At 40.3% G+C, this 24,957-nt stretch overlaps 1 protein-coding gene across 1 annotated transcript in view; it reads right to left on the bottom strand.

Moving 5' to 3' along the window:
* Positions 1-434: 434 nt before the first annotated feature.
* PGGT1B (protein geranylgeranyltransferase type I subunit beta) overlaps positions 435-24,957 on the bottom strand; it is a 31,776-nt gene continuing 7,253 nt past the window's right edge. Inside the window, 8 exon segments of the mRNA XM_072359831.1 lie at positions 435-621; positions 624-755; positions 2,049-2,157; positions 3,957-4,141; positions 5,668-5,713; positions 7,189-7,321; positions 9,657-9,808; positions 19,448-19,515. Of these exon segments, the coding sequence (XP_072215932.1) occupies positions 566-621; positions 624-755; positions 2,049-2,157; positions 3,957-4,141; positions 5,668-5,713; positions 7,189-7,321; positions 9,657-9,808; positions 19,448-19,515 (881 nt within the window). The 3' untranslated portion in view covers positions 435-565.

Here is a 24,957-nt window from a genome sequence, read left to right as displayed (position 1 = left end):
AAAAGTCCAGAATATTGAATAAAATAATTTTATTTGCATTTATTTGATTTTTATTTTTTATTTTATTTTATTTTTTTAACAAAGTTTATGGAATCTGAAAGTAGACAGTAAAAGGTAACTTTTAACTGAGATTTAATATGGGAGATTCTCTACCCAAAAATATGTAAGACGCTGAAATCAAAAAGATCCCCAAGGTTTTGTGCTATACTGTATGATATGTAAACAGATTCTGAAATACTTTCTATTATATATTTGGACACAGTATGCACAAGTTTTAAAAAACAAAATAAAAGTGAATCCTAATTGCCTCAAGGAATTTCTTAGACATAAAGCCATTTGAAGAGCCTCTTAAAGTCTGCAGTGACAAACTCCAACATCATCAAAATATCTCCTTTTCCCCCCCCCCCCCTACAATGCAGAATAACCCACTGAAGGCAATTCCCTTATCAAAGCGATGCCAGCAACACGGACCTGATTGCATGACTCCAGCACTTAAAAGAGCACATTGGTTATACATGGCTTTTAACCTTGGGCTACAATTATGCTACCAGAACTAAATCTGAGTCTAAATCAGTCGCGTAGCGATGTGCGTGTCATCTGAACACTGCTTAGAGTCCTTGTTTTCCACATCTGGTGAAGGTGGTGAAGGCGCTCGGAGGTTCTTGTGCTTACATTCAGGGCAGGGTGAACTTTACAGATACCAGCTTCTCCAATTAACGACAAGCCACAGATCCCAAAGTAGGCATGCAAAGCATCTGAAAGCAGGACAGAAAACGAAGTATAAAATCACGTGCCTTTCTGGTTGTAGCGGTCAAGTGTTCCTGGAATTCAACACCCCTGAACAATCACAGACAAGGAAAACATACAGATGCTGCGTTCTACAGGTGAGATCTGACGTAAGAAACAATTTCTGCTCCAACCCTCCAGCATGAAATCATGCCATACAATCTCTAAGGCTTCCGTGGCTTCAGGAGGTGCAGAATATTAACCCCTGCGGACAGTTGCACTAAAAACCACGTACAAAGCTAACAGCTGCATGTGGCTGTTCGGTGGGTTTAATCACAAAGTCCAACAGTTGTGCAAATCCCTAACAACTTAATACTTGTTAGTCCTACCAAGTCTGTGTCTGAAGCCTGTGTACTCATCTGTTTCAAGCTATAAAGGATCAATGCTTTTCAAGGCTGAAATACATTCAGTCTAAGTGCTCTGTTTCACAAGCAACTCGCAAGTAAAGAAAACATCAGGAAACTTTGCAGCTGCTCAGCTGCAGTTACTACACTGTGTAACAACAGAGTGTAGTGTCAGTCAAATCAATACTTCTACAGAGCAAACCTCAGTGCTTTACTTCATTACTCCAGCAAGTTATGCACTCATTTTCATCTTTCTGCTCTCTTGTTTGAACAATGTTAAATCATTTCATCCTTCTCCTGCAAAAATTCTAATTCACACAGGCTTCCAGTTCCTTTAAACTGTTTATTGTTTACAGAAAACAACTGTGATGCACAAGAGTTGCTGCACAACTGCCCGGCATCATGCAGCATTACATGCACTAATGTAAAAGTTAATTAAATCTAGACACAATTTACACCTAAGTCTGAAATAGTAAAATTAAAATCAAATGTTTCAGCTATGTGTTCTAGCACTTGAAATTGGGTAAGCAGATATCTTTTAAATCAGCTGTGGTTAGCTGTCCTGGCTGTGCATGTGTATGAGACAGTGAAATTACAGATACATAGGAACAAATTCTGCAATGCTGCATTTATACCCATTTGAATTAGACTAGAGATGCACAAACATTTTATTCCTTCTTCCAACACAGACTTATGACACCATCTGCCCAATGCAGGAATCTCACAGGAAACACACTTCTTTCCCTGGAAAAAATCCTATCGCTTTTAAATTCAGTAGTACAAAACATGCCACTGATAAGTAAATAAATAACAAAAATCAGAGAAAAAAAATCTTCCCTTACACCCCTGCGATGTCTGACTGCTGGAACGCACTTTCAGCTTTAAACACGCTCATCACGGTTTCATCATCAGATTTACCTGGATGGCTATCTGGCCACTTGGCAAATCCACCAACAAGGCGATCTTGAGTTGAGAGGATGTAGTTTCTGTTTTTCTCAAAGTTTGTGTATTGGAATAAGTTCAAAAGCTGAAACGAAGTTAGACAGCGAGATACCAAACCTTAGACTATTATTCATATTAAAATACTCTGCCTATTTAAGGAGATATGTAGGGCAACACAGCATTTACTTGGTAAGCCTGTTTGCAAGATGAAAGATCTTTACAGATCTATGTGCATTTATGTTCTCATGCCAAAAATGAAACTCGTCATCGCAAAGAAATTACATCATGTTTAAGGATAAGGAACTTGAGATGCTTGTCAACAGCTGGCAGAACATGAGCCAGCAGTGTGCCTACGCGGCCAAGAAGGCCAACAGCATCACAGAACCATCACAGAATTGTCTGAGTTGGAAAGGACCTTTAAAAGTCATCTAGTCCAACTCCCCTCCAACGATCAAAGACCAGGTTGCTCCATCCAGCCCTACCCTGAATCTTTCCAAGGATGTGGCATCCACCACATCTCTGGGAAACCTGTTCCAGTGCTACCACTGTTGTAAAATAATTATTATTTTTTTTTCCTTACATCCAATCTTTTATCTCCTTCTTTTAGTTTGAAATAGTTTCTCCCTGTCTTATCACAACAGACCCTGCTAAAGAGTCTGTCCCCTTCTTTCTTACAGCCCCCCCCTTAAGATACTGGAAGGCCACTTTCGTGTCACCTCAGAGCCTTCTCTTCCCTATCCTGCACAGCCCCAGCTCTTTCAGTCTGTCCTCTTAGGGGAGGTGTTCCAACCCTTGGATCATTTTTGTGGCCCTTCTCTGGACATGCTCTAATAGGTCCATGTCTCTGCTGTACTGAGGATTCCATATCTGGATGCAGAACAAAGGGGCAGAATCACCGCCCTTACCCTGCTGGCCATGCTTCTTTTGATGCAGCCCAGGATATAGTTGGCTTTCTGGGCTGTGAGGGCACAGTGCTGCGCATGTCCAGCTTCCCATCCACCAGTATCCCCAAGTCCTTTTTGGAAGACTATCCTTTATAGTCTCCAAGCTTGTACTGACAGTAGCTGTTGTCTAAAACCAAGTGCAAGATGTTGCATTTGGCTTTGTTGAACCTCATAATGTTCTCCTGGGCTCTCTGCTCGACCTCATCTAGATCTTTCTAGATGGCATCCTCTCCATCATGGGGATGAAAAGGCACCTGTACCTTTTTTCCAGTTACCACGTACTTCTCCTGACTGCTGTGACTTTTCAAATATCATTAAGAGTGGCTTGATGACCACATCAGGATTCTGAGATGCATCTTGTTGGGACACACAGGCTTTTCAATGTTCAGGTTCCTCAGGTGGTCATGAACCTGATTTTTGCTTCCAAAACACATCGCTCCCCATTGCTCCCCTTCCAAACTGCCTGCTCAAGGGGTGTGTGAAGAGTAGCTGCCGACAGAGACTGAAGCAGAAAAGTTGTTGAGTACATCAGCCTTCTCCTTGTCTGTTGTTACCAGCCTGCCTATTGCTCTCTACTGGCAATATGGCTTCTTGGACTTCACCTTTCTGCTTGACGTACCTATAGAAACCTCTCTTGCTCTTCATTGCTCTCCTTCCCAAGTCCAGCTCTAGCTGGGCCTTGGTCTTCCTGACCCCATCCCTCCACAGTTTGGCAGAAAGAAAGAGTATTGGAACAGGCTGCTCAGGGAAGGAGTGGAGTTACCATTCCTTGAGGCATTTGAAGAACACGTAGATGTGGCACTTAGGGACATGGTTCAGTGGGTATGGAGGTTATGGGCTGATGGTTGGACTTCATGATCTCGGAAGTCTTTTCCAACCTTAATTATTCTATGAAATCAGAACAATTTCATAATTACCCTTTATTTGTTTTGTACACTACCTTCAGTGTTGCTCCCACCCAAAAGGAATAGCAAGTGTCTACAGGTTTGTTGGGTCGTCCGTGGTAGCCATTCTGTTGTCTCATTACACACCACCTTCCTATTCTACTTAGTTCTTTTTCTGAAAAAACTTCCTCCAGTTTACCCATCAAGCACAGTGATGCAATACCACAAAATGTAGAGCCACCTGTGAAGAAACAGTTGTTGCAGTGTTTAGATATAGAAACTTTCACAGAAGCCTGTGTAATCTCGATCAGAACTAAGCAGTAATTAGAACTTGCAGAGCTACAACCAGTAGTAAAAATTAAATCAATGGATTCTGAAAGTATGAGAGAATGAAAGTCTAGAAGCACATGGAAGTCTAAAACCTAAACAAATAAAAACACTTCAGTTCATCATACATACTGAAGGAGAAAGAAACGCCATGGAAAAAAAAAATACTGCTCACATAAGCCTGAATCCATTTTCTTAAAGCTGGAGGGACTCTCAGTGCTGTGCAATTCGCATTACACGGCAGTTCAAAACAAGTAAATGGTAATGCAACAGAAAACATTTTTTTTCACATTAAACTTACAGAAGAAAAGCTATTGGGAAGTTAGCAATCAGACTGAAGCAGAGATGCCAAAAGCAGTGTCAGATACAATCCCTAAGAGAAGAAAAACAGAACTGTCTGATGACGAGCAGAAAGCCCCATATATATTGAAAAAACAGCAACAACAAAAAACCCCACTGTTAGTACAATGAAAAGACTGATGGAATCTCACGGTGGTAACCAATACAAGCTATGTTTCTAAGGAATCAGAAAGCAAGAAATTAGAAAGGAAACTCATGTTGTGTATCACAGTCCTCTGAGTCTGTTATCTGTAATGACAAAATTACAGCCTGGGAAACAACACACACAAACTGTTGATGTAAGATTTGGGGCCCGATGTTGCTTACATTGCTTTGGTGTCAGAAAGTCCCAGCTACTCCACAGTTACTTTCATCCTGATGACGGAGCACAGTAACTGAAGCAATACTAGCACTAAATTCTACTGGAATTCAGTTCAACAGCTAGGGGAATAACTTCAGTTTTTCAGGTTTATCCTTTCTGCATGAAGAACACTGTTTGAATGCTGCAAAAGTTCAGTTCCAGGGGCAGATCTAGAAACACTGGATAGACTTAATATCACATAAGGTCATTTATCAGGAAGAGGTAACTACTTCATCGCACAGAAAACTACTCCGCTTAAAAATATCAGTCTCTTGGAAATTCCTATCTTCACAGCTACCATCTGTTTTAAATGTCACTTCAAGGCTCGGGGCCACAATCTGTCACAGGAAATGTTTCTGGGTTTTACTAATAGCTGCTGAAACTGGAGATTATCAAATGCAATGCATAAAATCTCTGGCTGGTAAATCCACTGAGTCACAACAGTACATGCAGAAAAGGTTTGCTCTGTCAGCAAGACAAGAGAAATAACGGGCAACATCTTTCAAGGTTCTTCAGGTGAAAAATAATGAAGCTGGTGTAGGAAGAGCCCATCTGGTCTGAGAGTGAGCAGAAACTAAGGGAAGAAGGACAGCATTCTGAGGCATGTGTTTTATTTGCTCCTCTTCATTCCACTTCTTCAAAAGGAGAAAGGAAATAAAGGCATGACATAACCTGAATTTCTTACAGGAATTCTCAATTCCAGTTTTAAAAAGAGGTGTAAAACATTTTGACATTCTTACCATGAGATTCCAGTCCTGCTCCTTGCGCCAGGCCGTTATCATAAGACTGAAGAAAAGATTATAATGAAGCAGTTACTTTAGAGACAAATTACTTTTAAGGATGTTGCAGTTCCTCAGTTTACTAGCAAAAGCATCATCAGACTGTGAGCAGCATTCAAAAACAGTTCAATGCCTCAACTTTCAAAGTTAAATTAGACCTCTCCTATTGGCCAATTAACGATCGGTTCATCTTCTGATTAAAAGGGGTAACTTGTTTTTTTGGTCAAGTTCCAACTACAGATTTCTCATGTTTTCTTCAAAACGTTCAGCAGAGGCCAGGAGATGCAGAACACCTTGACGGAGCACTGCTGATTCCTACAGTCATAGCTGAAGAACATTTAGCATCCTTTAGGTTTAACCTAAGAATTCTTTTGCAGATCCATTGTAAAAGATCCCCTTGGGGAGGACAGAAGCAGCAGAAGTAGATGCAGAAGCTGCACACATTAAAACTGTATTTCTTAGTTTTGAGTAGCTGTTGCCAGTTTAATGAGATAGAAGGACTAAAACTTGACAGACAGCCTCAAAACTGCAACTTGACCTTCCAGAGTATGAACTAGTCAATCTTAAACAATAACTACCAACAGCTGAATGTTAAAACACAGCATAGTTACTTCAAACTCTTTGCAGTGCCTGTCGCAATGGCAATCCAAATATGCTTTCTTACCCCAGAGGCCCACTAATTGCTGAACAAAGGCAACCCGAATAGCAAAACTATACTGCTAAAGCTAATTAATACTACAAACAGTGACTGTAAGAGGAGGCTGTTTGCTTAATGCATTCCAAAGTATTTAGCTCTGGAGTAAAAAACAAGACGGAGGCTGTAGGTTACCATAACGTGAAAGCTGCGTAATAAAATACTACCCTCACAAAATGCATAAACCCAGATAAGTACAGTTCTTACTCCACACTCTAAACTTCTACTCTAACAGTTACACAAATAGCTATTACACCACAATTAAATTATATTACAGATTTATATACATGCCTTTTCAGACTATGCTATTATGTAAGAAAAAAAAACCCAAATGCCATTCTTAAAAATTCTTTCAATATCTCTACCAAACTTGAGGTAAAACAAGAAACTTTAAGAACTGGAGCCCATTCTTGCTGAAGTCATTCAAAATTTCAGCATCCGAGTATATATTCTTTTTTAATTGGTGACACATCCGACTTTTGAATATTAAAGCCAAAACTGAAGCAAACTGATAAAGATTACATAGCTAAAAAAAATAAGTTAAGGGATTAGAAAACTTTTTATGGAGATCACCTTGCCTGAACAGCCATGCTGTTCATCACCCAAATAAGCTGCACTTCACATGTATGCCAGCGTGAACTGAAACAAGTCTGTGAACTACACTTGCTCCATCTATTTGGCTGTTGTAACATATGACAGTGAAACAAAACCACACCTGCAGCAGCTTATTGAAACAGAGCTAATGACTTCCAAATTCTGTACAAAAGAACTCTTCTGAGAATACTCACCATACTTCTTCTAATGTAGTCTATAGCTTTTTTCATATCCATGCCCGACCAGTTATCAAGCATGTAGCAGATGCAGGAAGCACAGTACACAAACCTCATGTCATTCTCACTGCCTTCTAGCACTGCACAGAAACTGTAAAGAAAGGTTCATCTCATTAGTGCTGTGTTGCTTTTTACATCAGAAACTACAAAAAGCATTTCAGAATTGAATAGTTTTTCCCTTCCAACACAGTTACCTACGTCTGCTTACTGCATACATACAACTATAATAAAAAAAGTAGACCTGATTTTCATTCAGAAGATGAATTTTTAGCCAAGCTGAGCAAAAGGAAGACAACTATTAACATTCAAAGGCTTGTATAACTCCACTTCCAGCAGTGACACTGCTCTTCATTTAACCAAGTGTGTCAACACTTCAGCATTCTTTCACCTATTACACCACATACTGACGTGTAGGTTTCTATCCTAACACTTACTGTCCTTGGCAGAATTATTTTCCTTTCTAGAAATCCTCACAGCCTACATGAGTTTTCTGACCTTAACTGACCCTGGCTCAGGACTAGATTTCCTCGCATGTATAAGTGTAACTCCGTCACCATTTCTAGCAGAAATACTGAAAGCTACATGCAACACGATTTTCAGTTTCTTGTGGCCATGTTCTTTCCATCTCTGAAAAAAGTTTTGCTTCATCTAACACTACCCTGCACCATCTACTGCATAATCTCTGCCTCCTGAGATTCTTAAAGAGGGGTGCTGTGATTTGCTACCTGCCAAGCCTGTTTTGCTCAAAGAGACAGTTCAGATATTTTAAGAGTTAAACCACAGCAAGAAGCCAGAACAACCAAAACATATTTTGATGAGTCTGCTGTCAGATCTCTTAAAATAATAATAAAGGTACTTCTGACTCTGAAGACTGTCTTTCAAGGAGCAGTAGGACACTCCTCCTTTGGCCCCAGGATTCAATTCTGTAGTCTTATCATCCTGTTGCAAATAGAAGCCTCCCTTTAGGAGGTACATTCTCCTCTCCTAACCCCAGTGGTGTCAGGCCATCTCCTCTGCAGCTCAGATGAGGCTGAGCGCTGTTGCTTTATGGATATGGCAAAGTTCTGGGGAACCAGGACACTTCTTAAGATGTCCAAGTGTAGTGGCATAATTTCATCCAATTCTTTGGTAACAAGTGCACTGAAGGCTATACAAATACTTCAAACCACACTCAGCAAAGGGCAGGTAGAAAAGCAAATGCACACATATATTTAAATGAGTACTTTGTAATAGTTACAAACCTTTTACCAGTAAAAGATAAGAAACTAAACCTGACCCTAGAATACTTACAGTAGATTAACACCCAGAAAAATTCTTTCCTTCACTCAGCTTACTTGATGTTCTGTCTAGGCAACATACTCGGTGCCTTTGCACAACCTTTCTCTTTGGAACACAGAAAGTGTTTTTCATAGGTATCAAAGTGTGCACTACACTAGAAGTTGATGCGTACCCAACACTTCTACACCAGAGACAGGCAAAGAACCTCACCCATCACTCTGCCTTTCAGACATACTTCAACAACAGAAATGCTCCAATATCTATAACAGGAGTGCTTAGAGCAATGGAACAGGTGTCTCCAGGTGTTAGAACAAACTGCTGGATATGGCAGACCAACAAACAGAGACGTGTACACACATACAACTATACAGCTGAATCTGTAAATAAATGAGAGCCACTCCAGAAGTAAAGGTTTCGCTGTGAAGTAAAACAGTTCCATCACAAACAACATTTCTATAATTCCACACTTCTTATTCTTTTAAAAATGATATTCAGCAACATTTCTCAGCAGGAACAGATCATTCTCCTAGAATAAGTTTTCATTATCTATCTACTTCAGTCTGCATTGGCACCTGCTAGTGTTCAAAACATAAAAGCAACCAGACGTAGATTAAGCAGTATATACGGTCTATTAACAAAGTGCATGTAAAAAGGATGTATCTCAAAATAAAATTTAGCCATATAACAATCCCCCATTTGTAATTAAAATTTAGGCTAATTCATCCTATATATTGTTATCCCGAATCTCTCAAAACTGAATCAAGTTCACCACTTCACAAAGCAGAGCAAACATAATCTTAACAGTGCTCCACGTCAGTGCAAAAACAAAACAGAGAATATGAATACTGCAAACCTCACCTACATAAAAGATACAGCATAAAATACCCCATTCATATGATTAATTGACTTTTCAGTAATAAATATCCATAGTAGTAAGCAAGTCTCATAGAGTTAAGTATGAAAAATTAATCTAGACACGAAATGCCGTTTGGTCTTATACACTATCAGGTGTACTTAGTGACCTCCACCAAAATACCTAATAATGGAGAGAAAACTGTGCAGTTTTCCAAGAATCATGTTTTTCATACCTCACTCTACACCTAGGTTTTATATCAGCCTTCCAAAGAGTCGTAAAACATGCATTTTACCTTCCATCCTCCAGCTGGAGAGCTCTCAGTCCTGCCAATAAGGCATCTTTATTTACTCTGCTTAAATCATCTCCAAGAATAACCAAACACGACAGACCTGTGTAAGTCATCGCTATGTGCCCACTATCATAGGGATGGGATACATCCGAACCCTAGAAGAAGAAAAAAAAAGAGCAAGAAATAAAAGGCTGAATGAAACACTGTCACGTCTTTTGTCAGGCATCCAACTGAAAAACAAAAGAAGAAGAAAGAAAAAGAGGTAGACAGTTAATTTCTCTTCACTGATTAGGCTTAGGCTGAAGGCATCCCCTACAACTCTTCTGTGTTAAATAAGCCTACTGCACAGTTCTGCTGCCTTTGTCACTAGGTTAGTATGAAGTTCAGAAAAGATCTTTGCAAAGGCTGACATTTATGCAACAGTGAAGCATATAAACTACATCAAAGTTTATCCTGGCACACCACTAGATGTTGGCTTCCTTGCAGTTGGGTAAACTATTAAAGAGCCAAACCTCTGGAGGTCCTCTCCACACAGATTTTAGAATCTAATACACAAGATGAAAGCAGTGCAGGGGATTACCTGCAATCTGTGTCATCAGATTAGCACCTCGCTTGTTTTCATCTCTACTTTAAAGCAATAATCAGAGCTTGAGCAAAGTATTTAGAGAGCAAATAAAGTCAATTGAGAAGGTTAAACGTAAGCTAAATAACGACAGCATAAATCACAAAATGAGGGACAGAAGACAACAACACAGTTGGGCTACAATTTTACTTTTGCCAGTGATATAAGCACATCCTGAATTGCACCACCGCATGACAACACAAACCACAAGCAACAAGATGCTTTGGGGTACTTACGCTTGTTCATTCTGCAATAATGCTTCTTATTGTGGCACTGGACACCACTGAAAAGAGACTGGATCTGCCCTCTTTTGTACCCAGAAGGAACCTATTTAGGCATTCTAAATCTAAAAGAACCCCAAACCTACTTTTCAGAACATCTTCCCTTTAAGATCTCCATTATTAGGAGGCCAATATCTGTGATGCATTACCTTATTTCAACTATGAAAACCTGCTCCAAAATTCCCAGCATACGGGGTGATACAAACTTGCTTTGACACAAAACAAGTTCTCAGTTTAGAGCAGCTGGTACTTCTAAGCAAAGGAGGTATCTAATCCAAAAACCCTGGACCAGTTCTGAAATGGAAAGGATTCTCAGTGTTCCAGTTCTGTAGTTAAAACTGCTCAAATTGTGCCAAATAAAATATGAGACACACAGCAACAGATGAGAAACATTCTGAAGGGTTCTCTGCCATTAGGACTGACTGCCAAAATATGTCCTAGCAGGTCCAGTCGGTAACTATAAAGAAAACTAAGCTTTTAAACATCCGCATAATTGAAGCCAAATTGCAGTGAGAGGAACAATTAATTTATCCTTACTTAGAATAAGATGGGGCAGGAGATGTGCAGAAGATCCCTCTATTCATTTCACACAGGGTACAGAGCCTGCAAATCAATGTTAACTGAGCACCACCGCTCTGCTGACATGTTTGTACAGCCAGCCCATCTCCACAGCAGTGCTGACATCTGGAGTAATCGAACAGCAACACATTTGTGAAACAGTGCAACTTTGATTTTGGGGAATTTTTTTAAGGCATCTGTAGTTTTCAGTGTTCTCCCTTAAGTAGCAGTTTTTTCACATTACACCTGCATAAAACAACTGGAAATTCCTTTTTCAACAATTTCTCTTTATTGGACTTTTCTACATCCACATAAGTTCCATAGAAGATGTAGAGCTCTGGTGGCCTACAGACATGCTTAAATAATTGAGTCCTTTGTGTCACTCACTGCAGTAAAAACAGGCTGCTGAGAAAGTGTTATAAGCACATATACAGTATCTGTAGTACAATCTTGAAATTGAATTATACTATTCTCTCCTCAAAACTAGATCAATCACTTCAGCATGTGCATGGAGTTCAAATTCTACATCCACATACAAACATTTCAACATGTAGCAGTAGCACAATGTTTTTCCAAACAAGAGTATTAGCAAAAATCTGAGTAAGTGAGGTAGTTTTAATAAGGAGCAGAGTCTGTACTTGTGTGATGCATACAAAGCAAACAGAAGTATCTCCTGGCTGTACTTCATGAAATTCATATCTAAATTAGTACTGCCACCTCCCTCTGCCCTCAAGCATCCACATAAGCACTCACATACAGGTGAGGCAGAAAAGATTGCTGAGGTGCATGATTTCCAAGTGTCATTACACATGGAATCAGGGAAGTGCTCTCAAAAACAGATGCCGGTAGGTTACACGGCTACCTTTACAACTAATAGTATTTCAAAACAGGACCATCTTTTATTTTTTACTCCACATCACATGCACTGCAGAATTTAGGCCAGCTGTAGCATGGCTCCTTGGAGTACTAAGTGCACTGGGGATGTTTTTGCAAGTCAGCTTTCATTCTAAAGGAGTTCAGTGTGTATTACTCCTGTGGAGCAAGCATACTGAAGCATGGTTTTGAAGTCCTCTGCTGATCTGAATTAAAATGCTCATGCAGACATACAGTGAGAAGACAACAACAGGAGAACAACCAGGTTGTCTATACAAGTCAGGTTTTGTGATAACTGCAGTTTTTAGGATGCACTGGAAATGATAACTCGGCTCTTAGAGTGGAGAAAAACAGTCCTGCTCTATATGAGTTACCATCACAGTCTCTGCAATTCAAAGTCTCCTTTAAAATTAACACTCAAAAATGCAAGGTTTCAAACAAAAACAAAAGCAAAAATGCAAATCTTTCAAACATTCAGATCTGGTTCACTGACATGATCAAGTTCTACAGCACATTAACCAGAACAGCTATTTAAGCTTAAAAACTACTGGTGACCCTGAGTTGAGACTGATTCTCTGCTGTGAAAACACAGGCAAGATCTTTCTGAAAGGGGTAAGAAGTGCTACAAAACATTCCTACAGAGGCAGTCTGACTTTTCAAGAAGGTCTTTTCTCACTTGGCATCAAGGTTACAAATATGGATCATTTCAGCCTGGAGAAAATGCAAGACTGTGTCAAGAACACAAAACAGATCTTTTTTTGTTTTTCTCCAAGTGAAAGTATATGTTATTTACCTCAATGTTATAAGTAGTTCCAGGTACTGGCTTTCAATCTGGCCCCTAAAATTGACACGTAACACTTTAAAAGTTTGAAAAGATCTAGATCCATCTGAATCTGTAAGGAGACTGTTAGCCCTCATTTTCAAGTTTGTTCAACCTCTGTAACACCAAAGCTGAGAGAACACAGAACCCACAGCCAACTCAGAAAGAAAAGTCTAAATGACTCATGTTTAAATACAGAGAAAAAAGCGCCCTTCTTAAAAAGTGGCTTTTTGAGTTAAGACTGTCAAGGATTTTTAAGACAGTTCCGTGACTTGGTCAAGTTTTATTTTTCTTCCCAAAGCAAAGAGTTGCAGAGACACCACTGTCAAAGAGTAACAGCTGAAAACAGAAAGGAAATTAAAACAACCAAACAACCAGAAGAGCTATCCTGAAAACATTCAGCAAAGTTGAGAGAATCTAATGTATGCCTTGATTCTTTTATAGTACCTTGTAAGGCTCATAGTTCCAAGAGAGATCTGGCTACCTCCAGCATGGCAGCTTCCCAGAGTTCAAAGATGAAACCACTATAGTGGCACATAATAAATAAACAATTGCCAATGCAAGTCCAAAATGATTACCAATACTTAAAATAAGGAATGAAGAAAAAAGACTAGGCCTTAAACATAACTTGTTCACTCTGCAGACTGGTTAATGTAATATAAGGACAGCCTGCAATAAATTACCTTATTTAAGTCTGAGGCACACCCGTTCTATTCCAATTTAGCACTATTAAGCTTCAAATTAAAATACTAAAAAGAATACTAGCCACTCATGGATAATGCCATTTGGCATTTCTGGATTTTTGTCTTAAGAAAGCTATACAAGATGTCAGAATTATATGCAGAACTCATCTGTCCAGCTTTATGCACTAGGGAGACTTGAAAAAGGTTATAAAACACATGCATTGGTTCACGTACTACAATGCATGACACTGACTCAAGCCTTTGACAAAATGTGACTGAGCGTTTTTATGATCTCAGTCTGGTAAAGTTATGTCTTTATTCATTCTTCAATGCTGCTATACCACAGTAAAAACACAACAAATAAAATGGTTATCATTCTGGACAAAATGTCCAGCATACAGATAGACAAAATCATTAAGCAATGGGCTAACAACTGGCTGGCAGATCAGGCACAAAGGGGCTACAGTGGGGGTAAATGTGCTTGTATCAGGCTGGCAGCTAGTCACCAGTGGGGTTCCACAGGGCTCCATTCTAGTGCCAGATCTGTTAAGTGCTTTCATCAATGACTTGGGATACAGGACTTGAAAATATACTAACTCAGTCTGTGGATGATACTAAATTGAGAAGAGCTGCTGACTCTCTTTGAGGACTTGACAAACAAGAGAGCTGGGCAATCACCAGCCATGTGCAGTTTAACAAAAGCTGCTTTTTATCTTTTTAGAACAAATCTCTCTCTCTGCTCTCAGGAAGCTTAGTTGGTTTTGTTGGGAAAGTTCATCCCTTTCGCAGGTGCTCACTGAAGACCTGACCTTGAAAGTCCAGGCAGACTGCTGATACTCTGTGATGTTTGTAAACTTCGAGCACCGCTATCTCACTTCTGTAAAGAGAAAGAAACGGCTGCATTTTCCCTTTTACAGCTGCATGCAGAGGGAGCTGCTATTTTTACAGAACTTGGGATTTTTAAGCAGCCTCCCAGTCTCTCCCTTGACTCCCTCGTGCATTTTTTGAATGCTCACCTGATAACATTGTCAATTTCCCAGAACGCACGACTCATCATTTCACTCAGTCTTTGTATTTATCGTACTCTGAAGAAGCCTTCCTGCAGACCAGAGAACACCGAGTGGCAGAGTGTGGAGAGGCCTGGGAGAGGCTTCAGAGAGATGGACATCCTCGGTGTCGTGGAACTTTACTCCTGAACACCTGAAAGACCCCGAGAGCCTAAACAGATATTTGAGACAGGAATGTTGCGGTTCAGGCAGATCTGAGGAGGCACAAATGATCTGGGGCCTGGTTAATGCCTATCAGACCTTACTCAATACTGTCCCAGAGAGGGAGAGAGTTACTGAAATCAAGAGTCTCTGCTGAGATGGTCATTAGTACATGCCAGAACCAGGCCTTCACCTTCTAGAAGCAGATGTTATTAGCCAGAAAAGAAAGATACCCCGTCAAAGGCAATCTGATGCCCGAGAAAAAAAAATGGACTGATATGGAAAAAGGCATCAGTTATTTGAGAGAATACGCTGTGGTGGAAATGTTACACAGCCCCACTTTCCTTCCTGACGAGCCAGAGCAAGAGCATGATCCTGAGAGTCAGGTGTACACCAAATATGTGGTGCATTTTCACAAGGACTGCACCAGAAAGGGATGCCAGTGCATTTGCAGCAATGTATGGCAGAGGGGAAAGAAGGCTCCTTATAAATGAACTGATTAATGAACTTTGAGACTATGAGTAACATTTAACCCCCCTACGAGCTTGTGTTTCAGCCACAGCAAACGTAGCTGAGGAGGGGCCAATCAACTTGGCTTCCTCCCAACCTGCATCATCCAACGTCTCAGCTATCAAAAGAAGACATCCTCCTGCTCGTGCAGGTGACAACAGTAAGACTACGTCGCGTTTTACCTTGTGGCGTTACCTACATGACCAGGGAGAAGATATGAAGAAGTGGCATAAAAAACGCACTCCTGCACTTCAAGCACGGGTAAAAGAATTGCAGGGCAGATCAGCCACCAAGGCAAACTCCCCCCAGAAGATGATTGCTCCACTTGCTGCAGGACACGGTGATAGCTGTAAGACCAACAGAGGTAACAAACAGAGGGGCCCTGCCCCCAGTCAGGGTGGGGAAAGGGATAATAGAGTACATTGGACTGTGTGGATTTGATGGCCCAGCACATCAGAACCACAGACATATAAGCCTCACTTGTAAAGACTGGCAAAAACATCCTATTGTGATGGGCCCAGAGGCTCCATGCATACTTGGTATTGATTACCTCAAAGGGGATATTTCAAGGATCCCAAAGGGTATCAATGGGCCTTTGGAATAGCTGCTGTAGACACAGAGGGTGTTAAGCAGATGCTTGTTTTGCCTGGCCTATCAGAATATTCATCTGTTGTGGGGCTGCTGTGAGTGAAAAATCAACAGGTACCAGTTGCTACAAAGTCAGTGCACAGACGGCAGTACCACACCAATAGGGATTCCTTGCTTCCCATTCGTGAGTTGATTAATCAGCTGGAGAATCAGGGAGTGATCAGCAAAATTTGCTCACTTTTAACAGCCCCATATGGCCAGTGCGTAAAGCTAGTAGAGAATGGAGGCTGACGGTAGATTAACCCATGGCCTGGATGAGGTCACATCTGAGTGCTGCTGTGACAGACATGTTAGAACTCCAATATGAACTGGAGTCAAAAGCAGCCAAATTGTGTGCCATCACTGACATTGCTAACGTCATCTCCATTCCTTTGGCCACAGAATGTAGCCCACAGTTTGCTGTCACCTGAAGAGACATTCAGTACACCTGGAATTGTTTGCCCCAGGAGTGGAAACACAGCCCAACCATTTGCCATGGGTTGATCCAAGCTGCACTGGAACAGGGTGGTGCTCCTGAGCACTTACAGTACATTGATGACATCGCGTAACACAGCAAGGGAAGTTTTTGAGATAGGAGAGCAAATAATCCAGATCCTTCTGTGTGCTGGTTTCGCTATTAAATGAAACAAAGTGAAGGGACCTGCTCAGGAAACTCAGTTCCTAGGTGTAAAGTGGAAAGATGGACATCATTACATCCAGGCAGAAGCAACTGACAAACTCACTGCCTTGTCTCCACCCACTAGCAAGAAAGAGACACAGCCTCTTCTGGGAGTAGTGGGCTTTTTTGGAGGATGCACGTTCCAAACCACAGCCACATTGCGAGCCCCCTTCATCAGGCTATGCGGAAAAAGAATGATTTTACGTGGGGCCATGAGCAGCAGCAGGCTTTTGAGCAAGGATGTTAGGAAATATTACTTCTCAGAAAGGGTGGTCTGGCACTGGAATGGACTGCCCAGGGAGGTGGTGGAGTCACTGACCCTGGGGGTGTTCAAGGAATGACTGGATGTTGTGTTGAGGGACATGGTTTAGTGGGAGCTATTGGTAACAGGTGAATGGTTGGACTGTATGTCTTTTCCAACCTTGGTGATTCTGTGATTCTAAGTTAAACAGGAGATAGCCCATGCCGTGGCCCTGGAGCCAGTATGGATGGGACAGGATGTAAAGAATATCCTCCACACTGCTGCTGGGGAGAAAGGTCCCACCTGGAGTTTGTGACAAAGAGCCTCAGGAGAGACCCAAGGCCGACCGACCCCTGGGATTTTGGAGTTGAGCCTACAGGGAGGTTCAAAGAATGCTACAGTCCAACTGAGAAGGAGATCTTAGCCACATATGAAGGGGTTTAGTCTGCTTTTGAAGTAGGCAGTACTGAAACACAGCTCCTTCTGGCAGCTTGAATGCCAGTGCTGAACTGGATGTTCAAAGGAACATCCTGGGTGAACTTGTTGGGTGATGCAGAAAAATGCGGATATTCAGTGTGTACCAGAAGGAAATTTGATGTTGGGGGAGTGCAGCCAGTGATTCCGTGCATATATATGTATATATAGGTTTGTGTGTGTGTTTATTCCTAGTTATTGTGGTTTATTTGTATATATTAAGCATGATGTAGTGATGTAAAATAAGGACCAGATCGTTGCCGCTGTGTATAATTATTTTGGGGTCCCTTGTTTCCTTTTTCCAGAGGTGCAGAGAAGAGTCTAAAGGGGAAGATGTATGAGGAGTGACCGAAGACCTTTGATTTGTTCAGCCCAGAGCAGAGGAGCTGAGGGGAGGTCTCATAGCAGCTACAGCACTCACAGGGAGTGAAGGGACAGTGCTGAGCTCTGCTCTCCAGTGGCAGCAACAAGGCCCAAGAAAATAGCACAGAGATGCTTCAGGGAAGGGTCATGATGGGTGTGAGAAAGAGTACTGAACAGAGGTTGGTCAGGCACTGAAACAGGTTCCTCAAGGCAATGGCCATGGCCTGAAGCTGCTGGAGTTCAAGAAGCATCTGAACAGTGCTCTCAGATATGGGGTTTGAACTGTGGGTGAAGGCAGCAGTTGGACCCAGTGATCCTTCTGAGGATCAATATCCTTACTTGGGATATTCTGTGACTGTGTGGATTTATTTAAGCAAACGGTTAGAAAAACAAATGGTTTTGTTCTGACTAAATTGGTCATTTTTTAATATAAAAACATACTGAAATGACTGTACTATTTTCTATTTAAACTTCAATTATCAGTAGAAGTCCTACAATATTTAGGTTGTAAGCAGAAGTTTTGCTTCCTTCCCTTCAACTCAGTGTACTGTAAAATTGCTACTGAGATTAATTCCAATTAAAAAAGAGGATTAATTCATTTTACTGCAGAGCTCACTGCGGACACCATCTGTAGTGCAAAAGAAAATAAATATCAAAGCAAATCACGAGACAGTTGACCTTGCCTGTCACATGCTGCTGTATTACCTGGTGTTGAGATGTAAAGCTTCTCTTCACTATTATTTTTTCCTTGTTAGAAAGTATAACTTATGAAAATTGCTGCTACATGTATCTGATGGACTTACAATGGAAACAAAGAGTTACAAGCAATCGGTGGGATAGAGTATATTAACGTAAGAGTATATTAACACTCCTACAGGCTACTAAGAACCATAAAGTTATGCTGCTAAGAGTGAGTAAAAACAAGGTCAGAACACACCTCACACTTAAGCCAATTCAAGCATTTTTATGATCAGCAACAGTTGTAAGTACACACATACAACGACCTTTGCTCTCAGTTTCACACTGCAGGATAAAGTCAGAAGGAATTTAAGCGTGACTATCTTAAATAGCAGTAAGATAAAATACTTATAATTCAGTGATCTTTCAGGTTTTCCATGTGCTCTTTAGAGAAGTTTGATTTTTCATTCTCGAGCATAATAAAAAGAAATAGCCCAGTTCTTTCAAGTCTTTCCTTTTCCAACCATTTCAGACCTTCTGTACTACTGTTAGCAGCCTCTGCTCACTGATTTTCTTCCCTGCATCAATGGCACTTTGGTTTTGTATAGACTAAACATGCCAGAACTTCTATGGGCAACACAGGATCCTTCCCTTAGAGTCATTTACAAGGTGGGATGAGCAGAGCCTTCCTTATGTTTGAATGGATATCAGAGGCAATTAAATATCCATGCACAGTCATAGGAAGAAGACTGAAGAACAGCACATCCTGCACCATTTAATGTTGACTTTTTCTACCTTTCTCTACCTGATAGCTGATAACTAGAGAAACTTTTGTATGCATTACAGATAAGAAAAGCATAAAATGAAGAAAAGCATTCTTTGCTTTTCTGATCTGCAATGCATAAGAAAACTTGTCTAGCAAAAGAAAAGCACTCTCTGCTTTTCTGACCAAACCCCGATTTTTACTCCAGCTTCTTCACTGCCTCTGAAATACAAGTATCACCATTTCAGTAGGACTGCACGATTCTTAAACACACTGCAAACGTTTCCATGTATCACCAGCAGCAAACCCCTACTTTCTAGATATTGCACAATTCTTCAGCTGTTGTTATAAAAAAGATACAAGATAACTTACAGACTAGTTGTAAAAGCACCTCTCCAAACACATGTAACTAACCTTGGAGGGATTGAATGGCATCCCTAAATACGAAGAGCCTCTGAATCCACAGCGATTCAAGTTTGATTCTGGAAAAGATAAAAAATAAAGACTTATCCAGTTTGCTCTGCTGAAACATTCACTATTAGCCATAATTCTCTATTCAAAATCAAGATCTGTTAGTGCAACATCATTCACGGTACTATAAGAACCTGCACGTGTCCTACAGTATGTTCCCAACTTCAGTCTATTATCATTCTGATTAGCACAAACAATAACAAACAGGAAACAACAAACCAACCAACCCCCCCCCCCCCCCCCCAGAAACCCAAAAGCGAAATCAATTCTACTGTCATAACAAAATAACAGGTTTTTCTTTTTCTTTTTCCTCCCCAATTTGGTGGAGATAGCTGTTGACATCAGCAGAGAATTCTCCTCCAGGCTTCCAGGAGTCAAACAAAAAAAGATTACTCCCCTCTAAGTACGCACCAAGTTAATACAATCTTCCCTTCTCTGATTTCCTGACTGTCGATACCCTCTGTTCCCACGTACAATTGTTTTATGATACTTTGCTACACGTACAAGGACAAACACGCTATCTGTTGTTCCAAGCTAGCACTGCTTTTACTGTTAGACTGATACAGTTAAAACAAGGTGAACAGCAATTTTCTTTTAATTTGGGCCATTCCTCACCCTCATTCAAAACACAGGTGCAAGAATATTTTTCACTACCGAACACCCCTATGATGTCTTAAATGTGTCAAAATACCTAGGCATGTAGTATGCAAAGTGTGTGAAAAATATGTTTTAGAACTAATTACTGTACAGCTTTTGCACAGCAAGTACTGTTTCTTTACTCCTCGAATCCGAAAGTAAAAGCCTAGTGACTACTATAGTTCCACAGTACTCAAGTGTTCTCAAGTTGTCTCTCCACGGCTGTTTTCCTTCAGCCTTGGATCCAAGAACCCTCATGGAGATTAGGGAAATCTGCACCCTTCCACATTGTCTGCTCCCAAAGTAATGCCTTCTATTTCTGTTGGCCCTCAACTTCAGAAGTGGATATTGGTGCTTGAACTTTCCCACCAGTACTCTTGTTACATTTTGTTGCCACAAAGGAGCAGCATTACCACATGCTGCCTGACATGGAAGCTCTGGTCAACTCTGCTGGTATATATTTTTATAATAAGCATGGCATGCAGGCTCTTTTCCATCACTGGTAAGAACGCACAGCTAATGGTGGTGACTGTGTTGAAAAATAGCCTTTAGTAGTTGAGAATTTGCTCTATTAGTCAGCGTTCTTCTCATCTACTGTATTTTCCGCAGAAATAAACAGGAAACTGTTATAAACTTTCAGGGTGACCTACATAACAACAGACATAAAGCTGAAAGTCCTAAATAAGTTCACTATGTAATGTGGTCTACCAATTACGTGCAGTTTGTCACACACACAGAGTTACCATCCATTCCCTCACCCTGCTGCCACCCCCCTGCTGATGCAGCCCAAGATACTGCTGGCAGCTTTCTGCCCACCAGAACACCAAGCCCTTCTCTGCAGAGCTGCTCTCAGTTCTTTTCCCAGTCTGTACACACATCTGGGATTGCCCCAACCCAAGTACAACACCTTGCACTTGGCCTTACTGAATTTCATTAGGTTCTCATGGACCCACTTCTCAAGCCTGTCCAGGTTCCTCTGCATAAAACTCCTTCCTTCTATTGTGTCAGCTGCACCACTCAGCTTGGTGTCATCAGCAAACTTGCAGAGGGTACACTCAGTCTGTTCCAAGTTGCAGAAGATTCTGAAATGCACAATAAACACTATTCTGAAGGACTACTACTCTAAGGTCCCAAAGCCTGGTGCTCAAAAAGCATCATGGTTTGAAAAATAACGCAACATGAATAACTCTGGCAGGGGATAACTAGAATTCCTATTTCTTAAGTAAGAGACTTTCTAGTGGAAGAAACTGTCATTAACATGTCCCCTTTTCACTAAAATCTAACCATGTCAAATATGCTTAAGTAAACCATAAATTACACTTTGAAATAGCACAAATTCGGAAAGCCTTAATTTAGAAGACAGTTTTTACCCTGCTGACATGTAACTTAGCCTGCTATGAAGAAAGTCATGCTACAATTAGAACAGCTTTGCAGTCAAACAGAACTCAGATTCTAGTCGCTAGATGGAAGAACTCAACCTGGAAAGGCTGATCCTTATCATGAATGATAATACATTGTGAAGGTAGAACAGCAATATGAAAACTCAGGCACAGCTGCTTTTGGTGAGTTACCCTGACTGGCGTCTTACACGACAGTGACAGACAGTTAAAAGACACAATAAAAAATGAACTACTTGAAAGAAATCAGAAGCCATTAGTCCCTTAAGATGTTCAGCTCCTCTGCAATGTTTTAAAACTTCTATTGCTCACCAAACTGTTATCAACTGGAAACTGCTACAGGTAATACTCATATGCTGTATTTCAGACTGTACTGCTGTCAGTGATCTAAAATCTTGTTTGACCAGTTGCTTTTGGTCTCCAATTCCAGGCTTTACACAGAATAAACACAGTGGTTTGACTTTCCAGCACCCTTACTACTGTGTAATCTCAAAAGTGAAATTATATTCCCTCTTCCGAAGAAAAAAAATACATACATATTGCCATGAATGTGGACACAACAGACTATTCTCAGAGCTTCAAGACTGCAAATGAATGCTTAATTTATAGTTGCAATCCTTGAGCTAAAAAAATACAGTGCTGAGCTAATAAAAGGAACTGCTAAATAGAAAGTGAAAGCAGATCATTTCTAAGCAGATAACTGATATGCTGACCTCATGTTCTTCCTGTTGCACACACAAGTTCTGAACCAAATGGAAACCCAAGGGAAATTATGGGGAAAAAAAAACACTGTCTTTCAGTTTAAGCACAACATCTCACGTTCTGCAAAGTTCATTTTACAACTTTAATAAAAACCACTTGTACTTCCGATCTTATGAAGTAGGTTAGAATTTGATTAGCATTACTTTCTTGAGCTGCAAATAGCCAGTCAGTAACAGAAGCAGAATTATTAAAGAAATATACTCTAATTAATAAAAATTAATCATAATTTATGTGCCTTGTAAAAAAAATGCTGGATGAATCAGTTCAAGCTCCCAATCATCAGGTGAAATACTGAGCATAACTGCAGGTAAGAAATGGTACCACCTAATGTTCACTTTCAGAGTTAAGCGTACTTCACTACTTTTTGAAATAGTCAAAGATAAACAGCTTAATAAGCTTTATATCACTCAATGCACGTCTTACAAGCTAAGCAAAAAGACGCATGGAAAAAGCCTTCATATGTGACGACACAAATAAATAAATTTAACCATTTTCACAAACCAAAAGGCTCCACATTCACATAAGGAGCTGAGATTTTACCTTGAGGATAACCACACAATATAAGTATATTTAAGTGCCAGAAAGTCCTTACTGCATCAGAGCTCCAAGTGATAACCAGAGGTGACTTATTTCAAGAGCTAGGAGCTTTCTTTTTACAGAAAATGCACTCATGTTATTTTCTTCTATGATCAGCCTTATATGAAAAGAGTGACACACTTTACTATTAGTTCTTCCCATTCATATTACCCATCTTATACACCTTTAAAATGCAAACCAAGAAACCAAAGCTTTAGATAGTCCAAGACAGCCAGCATACCCACATAAAGATAAACATAATCAATTCTTACATAACTGGATTAAAGCACAATTTATTTATATATAATTAAAACACTAACGAGTGCCACAAAATGCAAAGCTGCATCTCCAGCAATGGCAGTCCATGATACATCCAGCTACATACTTCTAATAAAGCCAGTCAAATGGATCATTTGGAAGAAAATTGGTATTTTTGCTCAAGAAACATGCTCTAGTATTAGATATGGAGGTTGGTGGCACTGCCTGCAGCAGTGGGGCTGGAACCCCTTCTTGAGATCCCTTCCAACCCAAGCCATTGTATGATACTACGATTCTGTGATTCTATTAACTGAAAGCTTACATGTAATAACAACCTCAGAAACTGTTAATGACATTTTCTCAATGTTTTTTTTCCCCACTTTTGATACGCCACGAAGAATAAAAAATTACAGCTAAATTAAGAAACTTTCATCTCCCTGATGCAGTCTAACAATTTTCATGGATTTTGAAGGTTCGATGCAGTGCAAATGAGAGACATTTCAGCTCTCCTTAGGGTGCAGTCTCTCAGTAAAGCAAAGCCAGCTCTCAAAGTGCAGTCTTATTCTTTTTCCAATGCTGGGCTGGCATTAGCACTCCTGGCCAACTGTTTTATTACATAAATAAATGCGTGCCTTTTTGATGCTTCCACATGGTAAATAGCCTTCCAAGCAGAGTCAAACAAATTCCTTTGTTGTTACATGCTAGGATAGGGATGAGAATGACCAAAGAATTGTCTCTTCTGCCTGTTTATAATTAGTCTACTGAAGTCCAGAGCACTGGATTCACAGTTTTTCGGAAGTGCTGGATGGACTTTAAATATGGATTTTAAATATGCAAGATAGCAGGCTACAACTTCTTACACTGAGAAGAACTTTGAAATTTGAAATTCTGTCCAGGCCCTGCTTTAGGAGAAGGAAAACGAGCTCCGACAGAACAAAAATCTGATGAGCTTAAAGAAGTCTGTCATCGATCCTTTTAAAATGTCACTAGCGCTTCAGAAAGTACATCTTAGTCCAAATACATAATTTCTGATAAGGCTTGTAAGAGACCCTTCCCCATCAACCTTGAAAAGGATAAAAGAATTCTTAATGTGAATGCAGCGAACACACAAACAAAACAAGCACACGGATTAGACATGCACCTAAGCAGAACATTTGCTACACGTGAAGGAAAAGTAAAATCACCACAATCTACAAAGACAACGTCAATCTATTTTGATATTTATAAAAGAAATTAATAAATTCAAGCAATCATGTAGCAACACTAAGCTTCCGTGTGAGGTTCACAGTTACGATGGGTGACACACCACTCCCTTCTCCTAGCTGGTATTGAGACAGTTTCTAAAACATCTGAGCTGAAATTAGTTACGGTACCAGAACACCACTTGGACACAACTCCTGTTTCACAAGAGCCACAGGAACTGTTTCTGCAGTAGAGCCACAGAAGAACATACATTATCCTGACAGAACTTGAGCTTTCTGTAGTACGTTTCAGTCAGGTTCACAAAGAATGCCTTTGCTTTCTTAGTCAGCAAGATCAAGATCTTACCATTTTGCATGAATGACCTTTGGTTTCACGTAAAGATTTTAAAGGCTAAAAATGCATTAACTGAAGCTTTTCTTAGCCATCAGGCTTATCACACACCAATACATAAAAATACACTAAAAAAATATCACAGTATGTGGTAGATTTTAACTAAGTCTTCTCAGTAGAAAATTCAGAATTTGGTTTATAAGTTCTGCAATACTCCTAAACATTCACTCAGCCGCTCCCTTACATCCCTCTTCTGCACAAGAGGACAGGCAGATTGAAGCAGAGGCAATT

This window comes from Excalfactoria chinensis, chromosome Z (genome assembly GCF_039878825.1).
Source record: "Excalfactoria chinensis isolate bCotChi1 chromosome Z, bCotChi1.hap2, whole genome shotgun sequence".
Classification (NCBI taxonomy): domain Eukaryota; kingdom Metazoa; phylum Chordata; class Aves; order Galliformes; family Phasianidae; genus Excalfactoria; species Excalfactoria chinensis.
Note: the sequence above shows the minus strand (reverse complement) of the source record. Positions and strands in the feature narration are given on the sequence as shown.